The 23,222-nt window shown below is 36.8% G+C and overlaps 2 protein-coding genes across 4 annotated transcripts in view; one reads left to right on the top strand and one right to left on the bottom strand.

Annotated features, from left to right (window-relative positions):
- Positions 1–4,448: 4,448 nt before the first annotated feature.
- LOC129721377 (DNA-directed RNA polymerase III subunit RPC8) lies at positions 4,449–7,801 on the top strand. Its single transcript, XM_055673887.1, has 3 exons — positions 4,449–4,500; positions 4,574–4,712; positions 4,779–7,801. Exons 2-3 carry the CDS (start codon positions 4,602–4,604, stop codon positions 5,355–5,357), a joined length of 690 nt encoding a protein of 229 aa, XP_055529862.1. The 5' UTR covers positions 4,449–4,500; positions 4,574–4,601; the 3' UTR covers positions 5,358–7,801.
- Positions 5,380–23,222, bottom strand: part of LOC129721375 (F-box/LRR-repeat protein 16) — a 54,266-nt gene continuing 36,423 nt past the window's right edge. For all 3 annotated transcript variants that reach the window (XM_055673882.1, XM_055673883.1, XM_055673884.1), the window contains exons 3-6: positions 11,435–11,608; positions 11,166–11,283; positions 8,516–8,711; positions 5,380–7,759 (exon numbers count right to left, since the gene is read on the bottom strand). In XM_055673882.1, the coding sequence (XP_055529857.1) occupies positions 7,462–7,759; positions 8,516–8,711; positions 11,166–11,283; positions 11,435–11,608 (786 nt within the window). In that variant the 3' untranslated portion in view covers positions 5,380–7,461. The remainder of the gene's footprint in view (positions 7,760–8,515; positions 8,712–11,165; positions 11,284–11,434; positions 11,609–23,222) is intronic.

The following is a 23,222-nucleotide window of genomic DNA, read 5'->3' on the forward strand; positions in this document are numbered from 1 at the left end:
ATTCAAACTATTGTACTATTTAAAATAGTCAAGCCTTGTCAAAACGAAAAATTCGACCTCTGATTGGTCGTTTTATGCTTGCTTCCCAAGCACGGTCGACAGGATCATATACCTTGCATTTGAAAACATGCTATTTGACCTATATAAGAGCCTGTTTCAGCTGGAGCCGCTCATAATAGTTCTAGACAGCGACAACAGCAGTCGTCCTTCCTTAGCAGCAGCACTAGCCCTGTGGTTGGTCACCACGTCTCAGGAGCAGCGCGGTTTTTCTCAGCGTGTGTCGCCAGACAGCCATTATTCTCCCCGTGTTGGGGCAACATGAAGATTGCCATCGGGAAATCCAATGTTGGAAATCAAAATGCCTTTTTCAAGGCAAATGAACAAGTCATTGAAAGTTAATAATTTTTGTCAACGCAAGCAAGCATTCTGTGTTGCATCCTAGCAATTTAAATCTGTCGCACTCGTCGAATTTACTGACTGTAAAATAGCTTCCACAGTGCATGTTGTCCGTGTTTCTTAATTCCCCCAATGTAAGGGCAGCTCCAAAGTTGTAATCAGTAACCGATTTTGTACCGCAAAATGCTTTTTTCAAGGCAAATAAACAAATAACACTGTGCTACAAATGAAAAAAAAGGCAAGAACTTCTGAAGTGACCTAGTGTAGGTTGTAGGTCTTGTTGAGTGTAACATTCGCTCATACTAGAAATTTTCCAAACACCTTCAAAATCTGAAGTTATGGTCAAAATACGGTTTTTGGACCTCAGCGAATATAAATTTTTTTAACTCAGTCATTTGTGAACCGATTTTCAATATTAAAGCAGTTTTAGAAAGAGGACAAATAGAGCTTTCAAAATATATACAGGTTTGTTCTAATTTCAATAAAACATGTTAAGTTATTTGAGTTTATATCCAATTTTATAGACTTTTTCACGCAATTTTTCAATTTAATTTTGAATTTGCCGTCTATTTTTGTAAGAAACATACCACAAATACACTATAATTTCGAAAGTATATTCAATTCCGTATCAAATAAAAGCAGTTTTGTGGAAATCGGTTGATATTTGGCTAAGTTATATATTTTATAAAGAAAACCAAAATTTTTGGCTTCTATCGCACATTTATTTCACGGTGCTACAAATGATGAAAAATTGCAAAAACATTCGATGTGACTAAGTGTGGGTTGTAGCTTTAGTCAAAAGTTACTTGCGCATTTACTTGAAGTTTTTCAAATACCCCAAAAATTATTAGTTATGGTCAGAACCCTGTTTTTTACCTTAGCTCACATTTTTATGTTTAATACGGTTATTTTTCAACCGATTTTTTATATTTAGGCTGTTTTGAAAAGGCGAAAAATAGAACTCTTGGAACATATAAATATGTCTAAAGAGTGTACCTATATGTGATGAATAGTTTTAAATAAAATAAGATGATTTATATTCAACAAAATAAGATAGTTTTTTTTTTCAAATTTTACCTATATGTGATGAATAGTTTTAAAATAAATAAAATACCGCACCGCAATAAAATTCTGTTGTAGTTGTTCTTATTTTTGCTTTTACTTTATTTAGTAAACTCCCCACTGTAGGGGCAGCGCAAAGGCTGCGATCAGCATGACCAACTTTGAATAACAAACTGCCCTGTTAGACCGCATTCACAAAGACAGTTAGTTCGACTATGCAGAGCTAATATGAAGTCGATTCAATCAATCAGCAGTAACAGAATTTCGTCGTCTCCCAGTTGCCAAGTTGCAACATGATGCAACACGCAACAGCGAGCAAACGAAATCGCTTGATGTTACAAACCGCAATAAGATACGGGTTAAAACCGTTGCGTGTGTGAGAGCACCATCGGTGTTTATTCGCTGGATACAAAAATCAAATGCGAATTGTGGAATAATTCGTCTAAAGAACATAAGGAAATGGTAAACCTGAACTGAAAGGCGTGGCCTATTACGTAGCACCCTTCGGCTATAAAAATGTGTTTCTGGGAAAACTAGCTACATTCATTAGTCGGAAGGTGAACTGGATGGACCGTCCACAACGTTGACAGCAGTAACAGCAGATATCGGCACTCAGCAGTAACAGACCATAGCAGCGGGTCGCACCTATGGCTGCCTTCAAATTAAACAAATCACTTGCCCTGTGGTTGGTCACCACGTCTCAGGCCTCTGCCAGGCTGAACGCCAACGCGAGTGATCGGGCGAGATTTTTGCGTTATATCAGCCGGCACTTCCTCTAATGGAAAAGTAGGATCATTTTGCTTAGAAGAATATTACTGTCGGTAATATTACAGAGATGCGATCATATCCGATATGGAATTGAACAATTGTTCTTTTGAGGACAAATAAAACACTTAATTTGAAGAGTTAATAGCTTTGGGTACCAGTAGCAGTATGGTAACAACCTCAGCGGTAGGTGCAGCCGATTCTTCCCTAAGGCCGATGTAATAAGGAAGTAAATGGAAGCGGCACGGCGAAACAGTTCGGGTGTTCTTAGACGCGCGTCATTTTTCGTACGATAGCGGCGGTATTAGCGGTAGATGCATTTGCCAACACTTACTCCAGTAAAGCCGTGTCTAATTTTCAATGCGAAAACACCTTTCTATTGTGTTGGCCGTGCGCATTAGGCCTCTGCCAGGCTAAACGCGATAACCGGCGCGAACCGATACGCCGGCCGTAGGTTAATTTACAGCCGTAAGTAGAGCTGTGTAAAAGTATTCTACTTCAACCTTGCGGTCGTGGCTTTGCACACAACCCTCCTGTGATTTTTCTGGTACACGTTGCCCCATAGTACTCCATACCTCGCCCTGTCAAACTGCTCGATAAATAGTGAACAAAATGAATTTTCTTTTTCTCGGCCTTATCGAGCCCTAAAGAAAATCCCATAAGGAACTGTCAAATAGTTATTTACAAAATCAATGCAGCATTTTTCGAGTAGGAACGAGACAAATGCAGGGCTGCGCAGGTACACTGCCTTCAAAAACAACTCAAACAAATGTATTTTTTTTACAGAGGTTGGTACTTTCGAGTAGTTCATTTTGTACCAACTTTTTTGGAAGATTTCTTCCTGAGTGTTACGTATGTTTAATGTATGTGGTAAGGTATTGTGTACTAGTCATCTTTAGTTATGCTTAAAAACAAATTGTTGAAACGACTATAAACAACTAGTCATACTATTATCAGAATAATCAATTCATATCTTGGTCATCCCATACATTGACAATTTTATCATTTGCTTTTTTAGTCCTGTTGTAATAAATTATTATCACATACATAAGACATACGTAACACTGGCGTTTTTTTCTGATACACGTTGCCCCATAGTACTTCGTACCTCGTGTTGTCCAACTGCTCGAAAAAAAAAGAACAAAATAAATTTTTTTTTCTCGACTTTATCGAGCCGCAAAGAAAATCCCATAATGAACTGTCAAAAAGTTATTTACAAAATCGATGCAGCATTTTTCGAGTAGGAACGAGACAAATGCAGGGCTGCCCAGGTACATTGTCTTAAAAAACAACTCAAACAGTGATTTTATTCAGAGCGTTGTACCATTCGAATAGTTCATTTTGTACCAACTTTTTTTTAAAGATTTCTTCCTGAGTGTTACGTATGTCTTATGTATGTGTTATTATTATTATCTAGATCTAGATAGATTAGTCTGTTAAAAACACCGCACAAATCTGACCAAGCCTAAAAGAATAGCAATTACCTTGATATTTTCCTGTGTGTGCGCATGAAATGTAGTTCACGTAACCGCTAGCATACTCGGAGAGGCGCCACATTTTTGTTGCCCGTATTGTTGGCTGAGTTGGATATCTATTAGCGAATTTCTTTATCCCACCAGCTCACCTCGTTTTGACCTGGAAGCGCACTACCTGCTGTCAAAACCCTTCTTTATTCGCTCGATTTTGACCCAGTTTTGACCTGCCGTGCTGCCCGAAGCGCACTGTAAAATTTGTCAGCTTCAACCCACCACTGCACGTGCTAAGTTCGTAAACAATTATCTGGCATCTCTTTCTTACTTACGTCTTAAATGGCGATGACGTTTTATTATTCCTCGGCAGTTTTGCCCGCACACAGTGGAATAAAGAAATTCGCTATATGTTTCAATAATCTGAGGCTCTACAAATCATGGTAATACTTTTATTTTATTCTAAATCTACTTTGAACTTCACAAATGATCAGTTCTGGTCAGGGATGCCAATTTTTTTTTTTTTATTTCAAATGTTCCGCGAAAAAAATGCCTCTACATTCGGAAGCTGGCATAATGACCAGCACGAACCTGGAGATGCCAAGCAAAAAAAAACGTATTCTTCAAATTGCGCAAAACTTTACATATTATCACTTTTTCTACGTAAATCTGGATGTCTTCCATGTCTTACAGTTGGTATAAGATGTCTAATTGAAAACATGTCTTCCAATCTGGCATCATTGATGCTATTACGCTTATTCGGCTTGTCTGATCAGATTAGAAATTTAAACATCAACAATATAAATATATTGTATGTAAAATTTCAATAACTCCTCTCGCCTCGCTGGAAGAATGCTTAATTGCTTGAATCGTTTGAATTTTAGAGATAATTGTTGATTTCGAACAAGAGATATGTTTGTGCTAGCGGAATTAAAGGATAACGTGCGGATAGCACCTGAATTGTTCAATCTGAAATTACCGGAAGCTATCAAAGATGAAGTAAACAGGAAGCTAGCCAATAAGGTGAATATAGTAATTACATACGTTTTTCTTGTAATCTGAGTGTTTTTAGTTTTAAATTTCTGACAGGTTCTTCTGAACGTTGGTCTTTGCATCGCCTTAAAGGACATAATAAAGCTTGGGGACTCTATTATTCTCCCGGGTGATGGGGCATCTCACACAGAGGTCCACTTCCGATATATAGTATTTCGACCAATGATAGGAGACGTGATAACGGGAAAAATTCGAAGCTGCAGTCGTGAAGGAGTGCATGTGACATTGGGATTTTTTGATGATATTCTCATACCACCGTCAGCGTTACAGCATCCTTCACGGTTTGAAGAAGCCGAACAGGCGTGGGTGTGGGAGTATCCCTTAGAGGATGGTAAAAAACATGATCTCTACATGGACATAGGGGAGAATATCAAGTTTCGTGTATCTGGCGAGGTATTCGAGGAAAGCTCACCTATAGGACCACCCGACCAGGAAGCTGCTAGCACTAGTGCTACAACGACGGATACGAACAAAACTCCATACAGAATCGTTGCTGCCATTAATGAATCCGGCTTAGGGTTATTGTCTTGGTGGGTAACCCAAAGTCAGGAAGATGAAGAGGGTGAAGAAGAACAAGAAGCCGAAGAAGAAGAGGAAATGGATGAAGAAGATTAATATATTTCGCTCGAAGTCAGCGTTCTGGGTTTACAGTTTTGATTCTTTATTTTATAATAGTTTTTTTTATAATATAGCGCTATTTGTTACATTTCTTGGAAATTTGTATTTCTTTTTATAGCAAAAAGATACATATGAGAACAATCATCCTGATTTTCTTTTTTTTTTACTTGTCTATGGAGGCAGGGTAAAGCTCTAACGACATTCGGTCGAATACGAATGTAGACAAGCATTGACAATGTGATGCGGGATACAGCATGAATCTATGTGAATGTGTTGTGAGACCTATGTTGAGTATTTGAAAAGATTTTTCACAAAATGACGATTGAAACTGTCCTAAGAGGCTTGAAAAAATCAGTCAGACTTGGGCGGTCTTTCTTAGTTGCAACTTTGGTTTGAAGTAAGAGTAGGCATTCACTACTAATTTATAGATATTAGTCTTGCATATTATTAGGATTACAGTAGTAACTAGTGCTCGTCGCATTATTTTATTTTATATTTTCTAAGGATCGCATTGCCGGCAAGAATAAATGTTAGAAGACCTTTTAACTCTGCTTCTTCTTACGTGTTTTAATTTAGTTTATTAGTATTCTACAATACGTTCAACAACTGGCACCTATATTTCAATATATTTACAACAAATTCTGCCATCAGTTTCTGCGTCTTCAACATTTCACAGTGATTCGTAACAATTTGTAGTTTTTTATTGTTTGCATAAGTTGTAACCTACACCTTATATTTCTAGTTATTTTAGTATATTCTTCGTTAAATTCTTGTCCTTTGAAAATATAGATACCAACTCGAAATAAATTAACGAAATAAATTTTGCACTTTCTATTCTTACTGCAATTGCACTGTTACCTATCCAGACTTGAAGTTTGAAATAGCTTAATGTTATTGATTAATTAGAGTCACCAATAATGCAGAGTAATGTACTACACATGAAACGTTGAAAATTAACAAAAATCTAGAAAATGTTGCACGAAATAAAACCTGATATCGCTGCACTTTTCTTAGACAAACATTTGAAACAAAAAAGCATGAAAAAACTGCAATTAATAACAAGTAGGTTCTAATGAATTCATTGATTACTTTTTATCCTTGTAACTACCTAATTGCGTTTGCTTTTGAATAACCAAAAAGTGAATAAATAAAAAGTGCATAGAGAATTCCATGATGCGTTTAGGGTATCAAACGGCTTCGGCAGGTCTTCTGCAGCAATCTTATGCAGAAACCTTCCGGAAAAAAATACTGCCGAAGCCGTTCGCTACCCTATCTACAAAAATAGATATCTTATCATTACATAGGGTATCGAACGTCTTCGTCAGTGGTTTTCTTCGGCAGTTTTTCTGCAGCAATCTTATGCAAAAGACGGTCGAAGGAAACCACTGACGAAGACGTTCGATACCCCAGATGAATAAAGTTTGCGTAAGATTGCTTGAAACAAAATTTCACACGAGATGCAAACACATGTGTTACTTTTTAAACCCAATTCAGTTTCATGACTAAGATATTGGTTTGTTCTACCAGAATAGAAAAAAAACTGATTGTGCAGGTTTAGAGACAAAGCATGAAACAACATAAGATCGTAGTTCAACATGTTATGAAAATCAGAAGTGTAAATTCAGAATGTATAAACCACAATGTTGGCTTGATTTCTTCAATCTGTACAATATCAAACTAGTTCAATTTACATCACGGACATTGTATTTTTCAAGAAACAGAGTTGATGCATTTCGTGACATTTCCGTTTTTTCTGCTAGTGCAACATTCGCTAAAACCGTCCTTTTCATAATTAAAATAATAAAAGAAAGTTTTGGTAATCTTTGAGCTGTCATTGCACGTGAAACTAATAAACTTGTTATTATCGAGTATTTCGTATTTTTCCAAGCTTCGCAGTGTTCATCCCCTTTATCATCTTACTTATATAATTCAGGTAAAGTTGCATACTTTTTACTAATCTTCACACAAATTATCCAGTCTAACAATCATCAAACAGCTACATGCGTAAGAATCCGTTTTTTTTTTTACAAAAGGGTACATGTAACAAAAAAAAACATATGAGAAACAACAGGAACCACCGTTGTAGCCACGTGTCGGCCAATTATTCGATCAGCAAACAGCGTGGTAAATGTTCTCTCAAGTAGTCGAAAAGTTCGTGAGACGCTCCTGGGCAGTTAGTTAACTCCAGTTCCTGCAAATGACGCAGCTGTATTAGGCTTGACAAGCCGGACGATGTAAGTAGGGGACAACCAGCCAATGAAAGCACTTGCAGGTTACGCATCGAGCACAGGTGCTGTAGACCAAAGTCGCGAATTTGCGTACACCAGCGGAGAAACAGAGCTGACAGCGACAGCATTGTCGAGATATAGCCGACACCGATATCGGTTATGTGAACGCAGCTAGAATGAAAAAGGAAGTTTAATATTTTTAACAATTCAAATTCAGATGTAGTGTAATGAACAAATTGTAAATATTTGACATTAATATGAATTTTGTTAGTATCTAAAATTTTGCTTTATTTCAAACTTAAATGCATACAAAACTAATACATATCGAAATGTGTTAGAGACAATTTAAGTTGATTAGACAACGTCACCTTCAACTACTGTTCGGCGTCCTATGTAATTGAATTGTTGCGAAAATGACTAAACATAATTGGTTTATGTTATGAAGAAGGTATGTGCTCTACAATTCCGAGTGGGTACTTATTAGCAGAAAAGTCTTTCATCGTCTGACTTGTTCGTTCTCAAACAGAAAGCTTTTCTGCAATTTGTGACAGGGTTTTTCAACAACAAAAAAATCCTTACAAGACAGCGAAACTTTTTTGATAATTTCATTATAATTTACTTTGCCATGATATGGCCATAATAATTTTAGAACATAAAAGAGTGACCTTTCGTAACTCTTTCTTCAACCAATTATTACAACCTTTTTTTCCAACCCTCAACAACACAGTTACAATTCTAGACAAAATAAAATTTTTAAGAATTCGTTTGGATAATGAATGCTAATTCAAATTTTCTGATAATTAACAATTCGCTGTTATAAAGTTTAGCATGCATGCGCCATTCGTATCAAAATGACGAATAAAATGATAAAAAGATGACAGTGGCAACGGAAAAGACAGTCGATAAATGACAATTCTCCAAGCTTACCGATCGAGTGTTAACTCCTCCAACTGGTTCAGATCACAGGCAATGTACTCGAGAGCGGCGTCCGTTATCCGTGGACACCAGGACAGGTCGAGTGCTCGAAGTTTTTGCAAGTTTTCCGCTATCAGCTCCACACCGTCGTCCGTCACCTTGCTACACCCCGATAGCGATAATACTGTTAAATGGGGTAGCGAATGCACTAAAATAATGAAAACAAGAAGTTAATACGTACATCTACACGTTATAATAATATGATTTGTTGACATAGGATGTTGTTGTGTGACTTAATTTTAGAGGAAATTTTTGTCATCCAGACGGAACTCGAACCCGGAATCTTTGATGTCTCCGGCATGGTGTTTTCGCCAATTAAACTACTGGGTAATTTTCCCTAAGACCAATATCGAATCACCCTCTACTATTGCGTCTCGTTCCTAACATGCATGATTTTTTGATTGCGACACATGTTAATAGTTCAGTGCATGTTTATAGAGGCAGTTCTCGCAGAAATATTGCCGACAGGGTTGTTAGATCTCGGTTGCTACTGATGACGCAAGCTGCTCACAACATTTTTTTTTCCAGATGAAAAGTTTTTGACGTTGGAGGCTGTTTTGGCCTGCGCCCTCTCTCGATTTACATGCTAGAAAAGCATAGTACAGAGGGTACATGCTAGAAAAGCATGAATTTTAAATCATTAAAAATCATTAAATCATCAACACATCATTACATTACATTACATTACATTACACATAGATACATAAAAAAATATCAGAATTCAGTTTTCTGAAAATTGAAAACGGATTCGCACTATTTGAAATAGAAGAGGGCAATGTCACTAAAAACGAGGAGTGAAATTGGCGCAAACAATCTTTCTAGAATATAGAACCATTTGGTGAAAATCTAGGATGAAATGCCGATCGGACTTACACAAACTTCAATGGAAAAACATGTACCACTTTTGTTCTATGGGAAAAATAATGACAACCAGAAAACGTTGAGAGCAAAAGTTGTACATGTCCAGTGTGAGCATGAAGGATGCATTATGGCTCTCTAGTCTTAGGACATAGAACATTCATGTCTTCAGCAGAGTAGTCCAAGTGATTGAGTATTTACTATAGAATGATGATCTGTTTGTTGAGGAATTCTGTCTTTTCGTGGCGCTGGTGTATATGTATTTGGTAACAGCATACGAGTTGATACTGAAATAGGTAAAATGTTTTCTGTTACAAAATAGTCACGGGTACACTAGCACCACGTAGTGAGAAAATTCCAAAGCAGACAGATCTTCATCTGAAAGTTCTCAATCCCTTGACCAACTTGGCTGAAGACAGGATTGTTTTATATCCTAAGATTCTCGACTTACAATTCATCTAACATGCACAGACTGGACATGTACCACTTTTGCTCTGAACGGTTCAAATGCCGATCGGAGTCGTGCGTGCGGATTGTGAAAATTTTGAGAAGCGAATTTGAATTGAACTGATTCGACTGTAGCTTTACTATTCTACCATAATTATTATTAACCAGAGAGGAAATATTCATCTGTCTTGATCTTATGTCATAAATAAAGTGTATCACTTTCACGGTGACGGTGAGATTCTCGATACATGCCCTGAAAACTATTCATAAATCGTGAATCTTTGTTCAAAAACTACCACAATCAATATTTGTTTTTGAAGGTGATAGTAGGATATGATGGAAACTTTTCATCCTTTCGATATTGAGATATCGATGCAGTGCTTTTTCGGTTTTATCACGGTCAAAAAACTTTCACCGTGAATTTGTCGAAACCATAAATTAAGCGAAATGATAAAAATTGGATTTTTTGTGTTGGATTCAATTGAAATTTGAAAAGCGAATTGACATTTGAAAGCGTGATAAAAATGTTGAAATTGTTGTGTCAACACAACTAATTCACTGCGTGTACAAACAACTATTTGTAAACACTGAAAATATATATTAATGATTCCAATATAAATTACATAGTTACTGGAGACAGGCTGAAGAAGGATTTTGTAATCTGATGATAATTCAAACTATTTATAGACTATCTAAATACTTCGATTAAAAAAACGGAATCGATATTGGACAATGTAACGATGATTCTGTAGCATCAACTAAAGTATCATCTGAAAACCTTGTTTTATTAGCAGTTGCTAACATGAGGTTGTTCAGCATTGATACTCTTGAAGGTTGCAGAAAATCCGAAATCCAATGGAGGTACTACGACACAACGATGTATTTTTCAATTACTGCATAGGGATGAAGGAATCGACGCCAGCCAAAGTGACGCCCACAGATACGGTCTGGACAAATGCTGTTGTTTTGAGGGAGTATAATGGCACCGTTCCAAAAGCGTAGCATGGAATGTTTTCTGCTATATGAGTAGCTTATTCGTTGGACCGTGGTATATCGTCTATGTCTGTCGAAATAACAAAGACGATAAAAATGTTCGTAAACAAAGAAATTTCATTCATCCTGGAGTGACAGCACTATAACATTTGCCTCGTCATCAGAAAAAGGCTGCATTACGCTCAAAAACTAATATTCGCGGAAATCAAAAACGAAAACAATTTCCCCTTTCTTTATGATTGGTTTTGTCACAATTTGCACAATTTTAGTTCCTTCGACAAAATTTTTTTTTTTTGCAACTCACCAATATTCACGACTCCATGATTTGTCAGTTCCCAGCATGACTGTAACCGTAAGATACTTAGGCTGTGACTTTGCTTCGGCGAAAAGTACCCAAGTGCTGCGTCAGTCACATGATAAGCCTGGATGGAAATACAGCATTTAGAAGCATGTTAAACACAATTTGTTCTGAATATATCACAGTCGAAACCAATTCCTTGGTTAATGTAACCAGCAATGCGCACTATGGTATACTAGCACTCTAGACCATGACACATGACTGCATATACTAACCTGCAACGAAAACTCGTACAGTGAAGGCAACAGTTGTGCTACAGCTCCGACCGCTTCGTCGGCCACATTAATGCAATCCGCCAGAGAAAGTGACACTATTCGTGGCGTTAGGCATGCCCATAGGCCAGCTTCGGTGATTTCATTGCATCCTGCTAGCTCCAATTCGAATAATGACTGCAAGCGAGAACGAAATATAAAAACAAATGTAATGGTTCCCGCAAAACAATAGCGTATATTATAAAATTCACGAAAAACTGCCTATGTCTTAAAAGTTGCATAAGGACATATAGATTTGAACATTTTGTTAATCATCATGAGTTGTAGTGTTAACAAAAGCGATTCACGTCAATTGAAGTTTGAGCGTAATTATGCGTAGAGCGACCGCAACAAATAATAGGAATTAGCACTCACTCACCTACATCTACATTTTAATAAAATATCAGCTAATTATTATGAGTGATCACTCTCGAAAGGAGACTTTCCAAACACTATTTCATTCGAACCACTTTTGCCTATAATCGCATGACTGTAGCATTTGACATTTTTTTTGGATTGCGGATTTTTAATTGAAAATTAAAATAGTATGTACATTTTACATCTGCACTAATCTGCTTATGTTTGTTCGAAAAAATTCGTGAAAAATACCAAATTGTTTTGTCATAAATAATCGCAAAACTGTCACACTACTTTACATTCCTTTTTGCGTTTTCTGGTACCAAAATTAGCTACCATTGGAAGTTATTCTGGTCCGGATAACCAACCAAGGCAAAATCAGTTTCGTAACACGGAATGACTTTTTTGTAAGATTTAGACCACTGCGACCATTATTTTGATCTTTTGTGGTATACCTCTTCTTTAGTCCAGGTACCCGTGGCGGACATATTATATCATCGTTGCCATATATATTATAATCATCGTTATCATATCGCACCCTTTCTTCCAATTTGGCACTGAATTTCGAATAAAAAATGTATTACCACTTTAGGATTTGCAGACCATACCTCGAAAGGCTCCATGGTTCTTTTCCAAAGGCTCTTATTCCAACAACTTGAAATGAATGTTTTTGTGACAGTTCAAAATAATACGCCACGTTTCTAAAATTAAATTAAATAAACTTTCTGTAGTTGTAAAGTAGATTTTGTAAGAAAATAAATACTACAAGCAGCATGACATATCAGTTTATTGTCTACAGCTTATGCTAGTGGTAAGAGCCGACAGCATTTGTACAGTGTCATTGGGTGGTGCCTTCGACCCACCGAAATCCATTAACAAGAGTATTTCAACTTGTGATAACCACAGTGATTATCTGTGTAGGAAAAACAAGCAAATCTACGTAATGAAGTAAAAGCTTACATGCCTTCCGGGGGGGTTAGGTACAAAAGAAACTGCTGCTCTGAAACGAACAGTTGATCAATGCTTTTAACATTACCGTGACGATGATGTTCAGGAAACAAATGATGATAAATTATTTCTATACGTATTCTGCTCTGTCCCGAAAAATAAATAAGATGATAATGTCTACGTGGACACGGTATTTTTCCCAAAAGAACGTAAATCTGCAAGAAAAATATACTGGCCTGTAATAAAAAACGTACAGCTGTTCTGATTTTAGAGTGGAATTGTTGTCAGTTATATTTGATATAAATGAGGTTTTTTTTTGAAAGGTTCTTTAGACTAACGAGCACATGTTTAGAACTTTTCAAGACTTTCAGCTGAAATAAAATATTCACCTAAAGTCACCTAATGTTATATTTTGGATTATTTTCTTCCCGACTTTTTTCGATTTTGGGGATGTTTTTCAGCACAAACTTTTGAATGCTTTCTTTTCACCTTTTTCAGAGGTTTCAAAAATTTTTGACGTTAATTTGGGATAAATTGTTGATTGAAGTTTCTGGTCTTTTTCTGACGCAAGGTAAATTGAAGCTCAATTTTCGTGTGTTATCGAATTTTACTGTACTTTCTGTTTAAAAATGTTTTCAGTCAGTCAGTAGCGTTTTCATGTTCAACTTGATGCGTTTGTTTTTTATTCTTTTCTTTCTTGCAGAAAATATTTTATCTTTCCAGCTTCTACCGTAGCATTATTGCCATTATTGAATCCTTTTTGTTTCTGTCTCTGGTTTCTTCGAGCGGTTTGAAATTATTTAAGAAATCAAAGTATTTTTAGATTGGATTTTGGAATATATTGTGTTGCTTTTTTGGCGTGTTTTCACAATCATTCAAGGCATAACGATTATTTTTCTTTCGGTTTTTCATTTCTCTGAACTATAAAGGCGTTTGCTTTGCTTGTTCTGCTTTGTCCTTTTTTGGGCGTTTCTCAGCCCTCTTAGGCTGAATCTTTATGGGAGCTTTTCTTTTCATGCATGGCTTTCCTAATCTAACTAGTTTTGGGTAGATTTTGATATTGCAGGTCGGACTCGATTATTTTGAAAGTATAAAAAAAAACCACTCCGGATAATCAAATTTTCCGGAATATCGGGCAACAAAAAATTATTCAGGCTTGCAATCAACGAACCTAAAAGAATTGTTTTCTTTTGTGATTTTACTTATATGATGCCGTAGCGTAAGCAGAAATTATTTCCATTGGGAAAATAGGTGAAAGTTTTCAGAAGTAATGAGAATTAATTAAACTTTCATTGACTTAACTGTACTCGGACATGTCCCAAACATGTCGGAAGTGACAAGAATGGTAACAAATATTCCGGAAAGGACAAAATATGTAAAATTTTTATAAATAGTAAAATTTAGAAAAATATTATTCCTGATAATCGAATCCGACCTGTATTATTCTTTTCCTAGCATTTTATTGTTTAAAGATATAATTTTTTGAAAAAGGCCCTGAAAACATTTGTAATCATCAATACCTTCCTAAAATAGCATTTTTAAATAGCTTTTAAAAAATGAGTCGTGTTCCAAAATATTAAACCAATACATAATACATAATGGCATCTTTTGCCCATAGACGTTTCAACAAAGTTTCAGCCAAATAAAAACATATTAAAACTTGGAGGCCCAGCCTGGGCTTTTTGTGGAACTGCTCTAGTGCATTACAGTTGGCCAATAATTTGTCCCTAAATGCGTCACCCACTTAGTAATATTTTCTATTAAACACTGTGAGATATAAAATTGTTTACGAATCTATTATTAACCACTTCTCGAGTGTATGTAACAGTTTTCGGATGACTAGTTGATTCGTATAATCTCTTTGAAATGATCTAATCGGAACGCACGGCGTCCGCAGCTGGCTTATGCCATTTGTCAAATACTTCCGTCTGCATCGGCTAATATTAGCAAATCTCAAAAAGCGAATTCGTTTGTACACATTCCGCTGTGGCAGTTTATACAACGGCCAGGGCATTTACACCTCCTTCGCAACAGAAGCTGAACCAGGTCGAGCGTGAGTAAATTTTTTCGCGTCATCAGCTGATTTACTGCTAGTCGGGTAACCGACATTTACTTTTTATTATCTTCGTGTTGATTTTCACGAAAAAACGCAACATAGTTTCTTGATGATTCCTATTATGATCTCTCATACACCTCTAGTAGACATGGGTTCGTTACATACCGGTTCTATATTATATATTGGTTTTCAGAAATTTTTAAAAACTGTTCAACTTTAAGTTAAATTCGGTAAGTAGCCTTATTAGCCTATATTAATTATAGTGAGTAAGTAGCCTTGTCAAAGCCAAGCAAACAGCCCAACACAGCGAAATTTTCAGTCGAGGAGAGAATGATAAACGAAATTCAATTTCAGCAATAAGTTTTGTCAATTGGTTCACAGGAAAGGGTTTGAGGTAGAGTGGACATTATATTGTAATGAGTAAATTTTTCCGTTATTAGCATTCGGAACGTTTATTTTAGATTTTACATTACACTGGTGTAAAGTGTAAATCGATTCTAACAACAACTCTTCTAAAATTATATTTTTTAGATATTAAAAATAATAAGTAGAGACAGTTTTACATGTTACGGATTTCGGTTTAAAGGTCTCAAAGTCATTAAAAACTTACACTGATGTTTATTCACGAACTGATTTTTGAAACACAACTAGATACAATTTTTATGTTTGATTTTAGCTTTTCTTTTCATTGTACAAATTTAAATCATTACGTTTCACTACAGTGCATTCAAATAACCTTAAGCTCTCTGTTAACAATTAATCATGGATTTGATTAATATAGTACATGCGTGTCTCTAATCGGCCAATTTGAGATCTTGTAACCGAAGACGTTCGCTTTCGTAAAAAGTCTTTTTCTCTGACGGAGTTTTGAGAGTAGCTTTTCGGATTACTTTTGCCTTGGCGCAGTATGCTTGAGGATTGTAGGCTGGCGCATCCATATCATCCCAGCATTCATCTACATCTAGCGCTGGAATATGATTGTTCTTCTTAGTGTCTTCTGTTGAACTTTTGGGGGGACTATTATTATAAACCAGCTCCGGAGCTGGCGTATTCACTGGAACCGTTGCAGCCGAATTACAGATTGAATATTTATACGTATCGAAAGAGGCTCGATCTGTGCACTGTGCTACATGAGACTTAAGGTCAACGGCTGCCACTCGATGAGTTTCGTTGAAGGGGCACGTAATGAATTTCTGGTTAGGATGGTTCTTCCGACATTTAAATAAATGCTTCGACATTGCATGAGCTTGAATCCGGTGAGCTTTCTCAAAAGGACATTGCAGAAGCTCATCATATCCAAGCGGAGTCGTCATTTTTACAGTTGGTTTACACTTGGAACGCACTATCCTTTACTGCGGTTATCAATTTATATTATGGCCACGTAGAACACAAATATGACATAAGCAGCGACTTTAGATAAGCAATTTCACAATAATGCACAAAAAATACTTTATCAAAACAATAATACTCGTTTGACACTTCACGAACGACTGTTCTAGAATTTTGATTTTTGTTGTATGCGGCTGTATGCGCATGCGCAGATCACAGTTGACCCTTTCGAAACTGATTTTACCGATTTTACTCATTGGATTCCAGCCAATTATTTTATATTAAAGTTTTGGATATTTTAAGAATAAATAACATTTAATGTAAAAAATCTAGAGTAAACAAAAAAGACAACAAAACACAAAAAACCATGGCTAGTTCTCCTTTACTAGAAGAGCATTGTATACAAAAAAATGGTACCTAGGGTGCCTGTCAGAGGAGATTCACTGCTGTCAAATTTCATATATCTGTGAGTTATCGCAGATCAACTCTGGTTCATGACGTTTGTTGGTCCCAGACCAATGGGATGGCAGCCCTATCTAAACTCCACACGTTTGACAGTAGGCAACATATCGGGGCTTTATTTAAAAATAAAGCCCCGAGGCAGACGTCCAGCAAAAGTTCTATATACTTATCAGGGTTGCCACATTTATTTCTGTATTTTCATTTGAAAATATATGTATATCTGTTTCACGGGCTAAAAAATCTGTATAAAAATCCGTATCGAGCAAACTAAGAACGTTGGATGAAAAACTTCTTCCTTAAAAATATATTGAAACAAATCTCCGTTTTTTGCTTAAGCTTATTTTTTTTGGTTTCGAACTTATAATCAAGCGATAACCAAACGTAGTAACTGAGCACGATATTGCTTATTTTTCTTTACGTGATGTTCATGCATGTTTTTGTTGATTTAATTTTAGTAGCTCCTGCTTGGTTAGCAACGTAGGTTTTAGCTTTTAAAATTGAGCTCATAAGCTTAGGGGCCATGAGATTACTAGATTTGGACGTGCTGCAATTATATATTAAAAATATGCGTTCTACACAAGCCGAAGAATGTGGAATTATTGAAAAAATTCGCACAAATTGAAAAAAATTCGCACAAATGATCGCACAAACATGAATTTACCTTTCGGCATTGTGGCGTCTAACTACTCGGACCAAGTTAAGTCATCTTTTTCAACAAATCTTCCGGTCAAAAAGTTTGTTCTTAGCGAGCAAAATTCGTTATTCAAGTCGAACAGTTACTGTTACGAATTTGGGAAATCAAATCATTTAAATTTTCAATTTCACGAATGTTTTGAGATTAAATAAATTTACTGTTTTTACAATAGGATCGATGAAATCGAACAGCTTTGCAATTTGTTTCACGAATTTTCAATAGAAATCCCGTCAAATATTCCGAAACGTTATTGTTCGCCTTCGTCGTAGACTTATCCCTCTTCTTCTGCAACATAAACAGCATCAGGTTTTTCAATATTCTGTAATTCTGTAATACAGATTCTGTATTGCTTTTTTAGTTCAAAAATCTGTAAAATACAGAAAAATCTGTATATGTGGCATCCCTGATACTTATCCCTTTGTCGGGAAGACTCTTCACTCATTCAACATAAAAAGAGATAGCATGTTGCCATCCCCTTGTCCAAGACCGATGTCATGGCAACTGCTTCCTGTAGCCGTCGCCGATAATGATGGCGCTAGTGTAGAAAATATGATCATAGGCTCTTTTTTTTTTTTTTTTGAAGTAGAAAACTTCTCTCAGTAAGTTCGACTACATAGGGATGTGAAATGAAAATCTAAAACCGAAAAAAGTGAAAAATATGTCCAATTTCAAATGCTAATAAATCGGTTAGTATTCGATGGATTTCCTTCGTTCTTGCAGCAATAGACTGGAAAATCTTCTAAGATTCTTCCCAAAATAAGATAATTGTAATTTTATTATTCAAACTATTGTACTATTTAAAATAGTCAAGCCTTGTCAAAACGAAAAATTCGACCTCTGATTGGTCGTTTTATGCTTGCTTCCCAAGCACGGTCGACAGGATCATATACCTTGCATTTGAAAACATGCTCTTTGACCTATATAAGAGCCTGTTTCAGCTGGAGCCGCTCATAATAGTTCTAGACAGCGACAACAGCAGTCGTCCTTCCTTAGCAGCAGCACTAGCCCTGTGGTTGGTCACCACGTCTCAGGAGCAGCGCGGTTTTTCTCAGCGTGTGTCGCAGACAGCCATTATTCCCCCCGTGTTGGGGCAACATGAAGATTGCCATCGGGAAATCCAATGTTGGAAATCAAAATGCCTTTTTCAAGGCAAATGAACAAGTCATTGAAAGTTAATAATTTTTGTCAACGCAAGCAAGCATTCTGTGTTGCATCCTAGCAATTTAAATCTGTCGCACCCGTCGAATTTACTGACTGTAAAATAGCTTCCACAGTGCATGTTTACCGTGTATCTTAATTCCCCCAATGTAAGGGCAGCTCCAAAGTTGTAATCAGTAACCGATTTTGTACCGCAAAATGCTTTTTTCAAGGCAAATAAACAAATAACACTGTGCTACAAATGAAAAAAAAGGCAAGAACTTCTGAAGTGACCTAGTGTAGGTTGTAGGTCTTGTTGAGTGTAACATTCGCTCATACTAGAAATTTTCCAAACACCTTCAAAATCTGAAATTATGGTCGAAATACGGTTTTTTGGACCTCAGCGAATATAATTTTTTTTAACTCAGTCATTTGTCAACCGATTTTCAATATTAAAGCAGTTTTAGAAAGAGGACAAATGCTTTCAAGAGCTTTCAAAATATATACAGGTTTGTTCTAATTTCAATAAAACATGTTAAGTTATTTGAGTTTATATCCAATTTTATAGACTTTTTCACGCAATTTTTCAATTTAATTTTGAATTTGCCGTCTATTTTTGTAAGAAACATACCACAAATACACTATAATTTCGAAAGTATATTCAATTCCGTATCAAATAAAAGCAGTTTTGTGGAAATCGGTTGATATTTGGCTAAGTTATATATTTTATAAAGAAAACCAAAATTTTTGGCTTCTATCGCACATTTATTTCACGGTGCTACAAATGATGAAAAAATGCAAAAACTTTCGATGTGACTTAGTGTGGGTTGTAGCTTTAGTCAAAAATTACTTGCGCATTTACTTGAAGTTTTTCAAATACCCCAAAAATTATTAGTTATGGTCAGTACCCTGTTTTTTACCTTAGCTCACATTTTTATGTTTAATACGGTTATTTTTCAACCGATTTTTTATATTTAGGCTGTTTTGGAAAGGCGAAAAATAGAACTCTTGGAACATATAAATATGTCTAAAGAGTGTACCTATATGTGATGAATAGTTTTAAATAAAATAAGATGATTTATATTCAACAAAATAAGATAGTTTTTTTTTCAAATTTTACCTATATGTGATGAATAGTTTAAAAATAAATTAAATACCGCACCGCAATCAAATTCTGTTGTAGTTGTTCTTATTTTTACTTTTACTTTATTTAGTAAACTCCCCACTGTAGGGGCAGCGCAAAGGCTGCGATCAGCATGACCAACTTTGAATAACAAACTGCCCTGTTAGACCGCATTCACAAAGACAGTTAGTTCGACTATGCAGAGCTAATATGAAGTCGATTCAATCAATCAGCAGTAACAGAATTTCGTCGTCTCCCAGTTGCCAAGTTGCAACATGATGCAACACGCAACAGCGAGCAAACGAAATCGCTTGATGTTACAAACCGCAATAAGATACGGGTTAAAACCGTTGCGTGTGTGAGCACCATCGGTGTTTATTCGCCGGATACAAAAATCAAATGCGAATTGTGGAATAATTCGTCTAAAGAACATAAGGAAATGGTAAACCTGAACTGAAAGGCGTGGCCTATTACGTAGCACCCTTCGGCTATAAAAATGTGTTTCTGGGAAAACTAGCTACATTCATTAGTCGGAAGGTGAACTGGATGGACCGTCCACAACGTTGACAGCAGTAACAGCAGATATCGGCACTCAGCAGTAACAGACCATAGCAGCGGGTCGCGCCTATGGCTGCCTTCAAATTAAACAAATCACTTGCCCTGTGGTTGGTCATCACGTCTCAGGCCTCTGCCAGGCTGAACGCCAACGCGAGTGATCGGGCGAGATTTTTGCGGTACATCAGTCGGCACTTCCTCTAATGGAAAAGTAGGATCATTTTGCTTAGAAGAATATTACTGTCGGTAATATTACAGAGATGCGATCATATCCGATATGGAATTGAACAATTGTTCTTTTGAGGACAAATAAAACACTTAATTTGAAGAGTTAATAGCTTTGGGTACCAGTAGCAGTATGGTAACAACCTCAGCGGTAGGTGCAGCCGATTCTTCCCTAAGGCCGATGTAATAAGGAAGTAAATGGAAGCGGCACGGCGAAACAGTTCGGGTGTTCTTAGACGCGCGTCATTTTTCGTACGATAGCGGCGGTATTAGCGGTAGATGCATTTGCCAACACTTACTCCAGTAAAGCCGTGTCTAATTTTCAATGCGAAAACACCTTTCTATTGTGTTGGCCGTGCGCATTAGGCCTCTGCCAGGCTGAAAGGCTGGCCTATTACGTAGCACCCTTCGGCTATAAAAATGTGTTTCTGGGAAAACTAGCTACATTCATTAGTCAGAAGGTGAACTGGATGGACCGTCCACAACGTTGACAGCAGTAACAGCAGATATCGGCACTCAGCAGTAACAGACCATAGCAGCGGGTCGCGCCTATGGCTGCCTTCAAATTAAACAAATCACTTGCCCTGTGGTTGGTCACCACGTCTCAGGCCTCTGCCAGGCTGAACGCCAACGCGAGTGATCGGGCGAGATTTTTGCGGTACATCAGCCGGCACTTCCTCTAATGGAAAAGTAGGATCATTTTGCTTAGAAGAATATTACTGTCGGTAATATTACAGAGATGCGATCATATCCGATATGGAATTAAACAATTGTTCTTTTGAGGACAAATAAAACACTTAATTTGAAGAGTTAATAGCTTTGGGTACCAGTAGCAGTATGGTAACAACCTCAGCGGTAGGTGCAGCCGGTTAATCCCTAAGGTCGATGTAATAAGGAAGTAAATGGAAGCGGCACGGCGAAACAGTTCGGGTGTTCTTAGACGCGCGTCATTTTTCGTACGATAGCGGCGGTATTAGCGGTAGATGCATTTGCCAACACTTACTCCAGTAAAGCCGTGTCTAATTTTCAATGCGAAAACACCTTTCTATTGTGTTGGCCGTGCGCATTAGGCCTCTGCCAGGCTAAACGCGATAACCGGCGCGAACCGATACGCCGGCCGTAGGTTAATTTACAGCCGTAAGTAGAGCTGTGTAAAAGTATTCTACTTCAACCTTGCGGTCGTGGCTTTGCACACAACCCTCCTGTGATTTTTTTTTAAAGGGGGGATTTGTTAGTAGCCTAAGTATTTATGATAAATATTAGTAAGTGATGAGTATGTGTGTCCAATCACAAATGGTGACTTCTCAACACTGTTAGAAATTTGTAATTTTAATTGTTAGGATTTGTTTGCTTTCGCAATTAGGACTTATCATTCGTAGGGATTTAAACTTACTTGTCAGAAAAGGGGAAGTAAACTTACAACTAACTTAATTGCTAACTTATTGGCTATAAAGAGAGCTTATCGTAGCAATTGAGGATTGCAACGATTTTTGTCGAAAATTGTTAATAATTTTATTTGACATAGCTTGTAATGGTTCAACACCAGTAAGTCTATGTAATTCGAGTGTACCAAACCAAGGAGGACGCTTCAAAATCATTTTCAGAATTTTATTCTGAATCCTTTGGAGCGTTTTCTTCCTTGTTGAACAGCAACTTGACCAGATCGGTACAGCATAAAGCATTGCTGGTCTAAAACTTTGTTTGTAAATCAAAAGTTTGTTCTTTAAACAAAGTTTAGAATTCCTGTTAATGAGAGGATATAAACATCTCGTATATTTGATGCACTTGGCTTGTATACTCTCAATGTGCTCTTTGAAAATAAGTTTTTTATCATAAATTAGTCCCAAGTACTTAACCTTGTCGGACCAACTTAAAATAACCCCATTCATCTTGACAACGTGATTATTGTTTGGCTTGAGTCAAGAAGCCCTAGGCTTATGCGGAAAAATTATCATTTGAGTTTTAGAAGCATTGGGAGAGATTTTCCACTTTTGCAAGTAGGAAGAAAAAATATCTAAACTTTTCTGCAATCGACTGCATATGACACGAAGACTTTTTCCTTTTACGGAAATGCTTGTGTCATCGCAGAACAATGACTTTGTGCATCCTGGAGGCAAATCAGGAAGATCTGAAGTGAATATGTTGTACAGGACTGGACCCAAGACTGAACCTTGAGGTACACCTGCTCTGACAGGAAATCTATCAGATTTTGAATTCTGATAGACAACCTGCAGAGTTCGATCAGTAAGATAAATTTTTAAAACTTTGATTAGGAAAATTGGAATATTAAAAGTTTGCAATTTCGCAATCAAACCTTTATGTCAAACACTGTCGAATGCTTTTTTTATGTCTAAAAGAGCAGCTCCAGTGGAATAACCTTCAGATTTGTTAGCTCGTATCATATTAGTAACTCTGAGATGATCATAGGCTCCGTTCATTGTGCCGCATGTGTTAATCTAAAAAAAATTCGTGCTTCTAACTATATTGAATGTAGGGCTATCCAGAACGTGTTGGAGCATGATTGAACATGACCATGTGTGTCCTGCACAAAATCCAGAGAACGTTCAAAACAAAACAGACGTTCTTCGCTTTTTGAATTCCTACATACCACTTGCAGCAACAGTTGATCTCGCATCGACAGAGCTTATCCGGCTGTTTCGCAATCACTAAATCCTGTAGTACACTCTTTGACCGAGCGTCAAATATTTGTCACTTTTTGACAGACAAAAATTTGGTCAAAGATAATTATTTGTCACTCTCCAATTTTAACATGGGGCAAACACGGGCAAACAACAACCATGATGTCAAATAAATTTAACCATTATGTCAAATGGTCAAATATTTGACCATTAGACAAAGAGTGTAC

This window comes from Wyeomyia smithii, chromosome 2, assembly GCF_029784165.1.
Source record: "Wyeomyia smithii strain HCP4-BCI-WySm-NY-G18 chromosome 2, ASM2978416v1, whole genome shotgun sequence".
NCBI classification, from domain to species: Eukaryota; Metazoa; Arthropoda; class Insecta; order Diptera; family Culicidae; genus Wyeomyia; species Wyeomyia smithii.

Coding starts and splice junctions, on each gene's coding strand:
- LOC129721377 (XM_055673887.1), top strand. CDS start 4,602: ATGTTTGTGCTAGCGGAATTAAAGGATAACGTGCGGATAGCACCTGAA. Junction 4,713..4,778: donor ACAGGAAGCTAGCCAATAAG/GTGAATATAGTA, acceptor AATTTCTGACAG/GTTCTTCTGAACGTTGGTCT.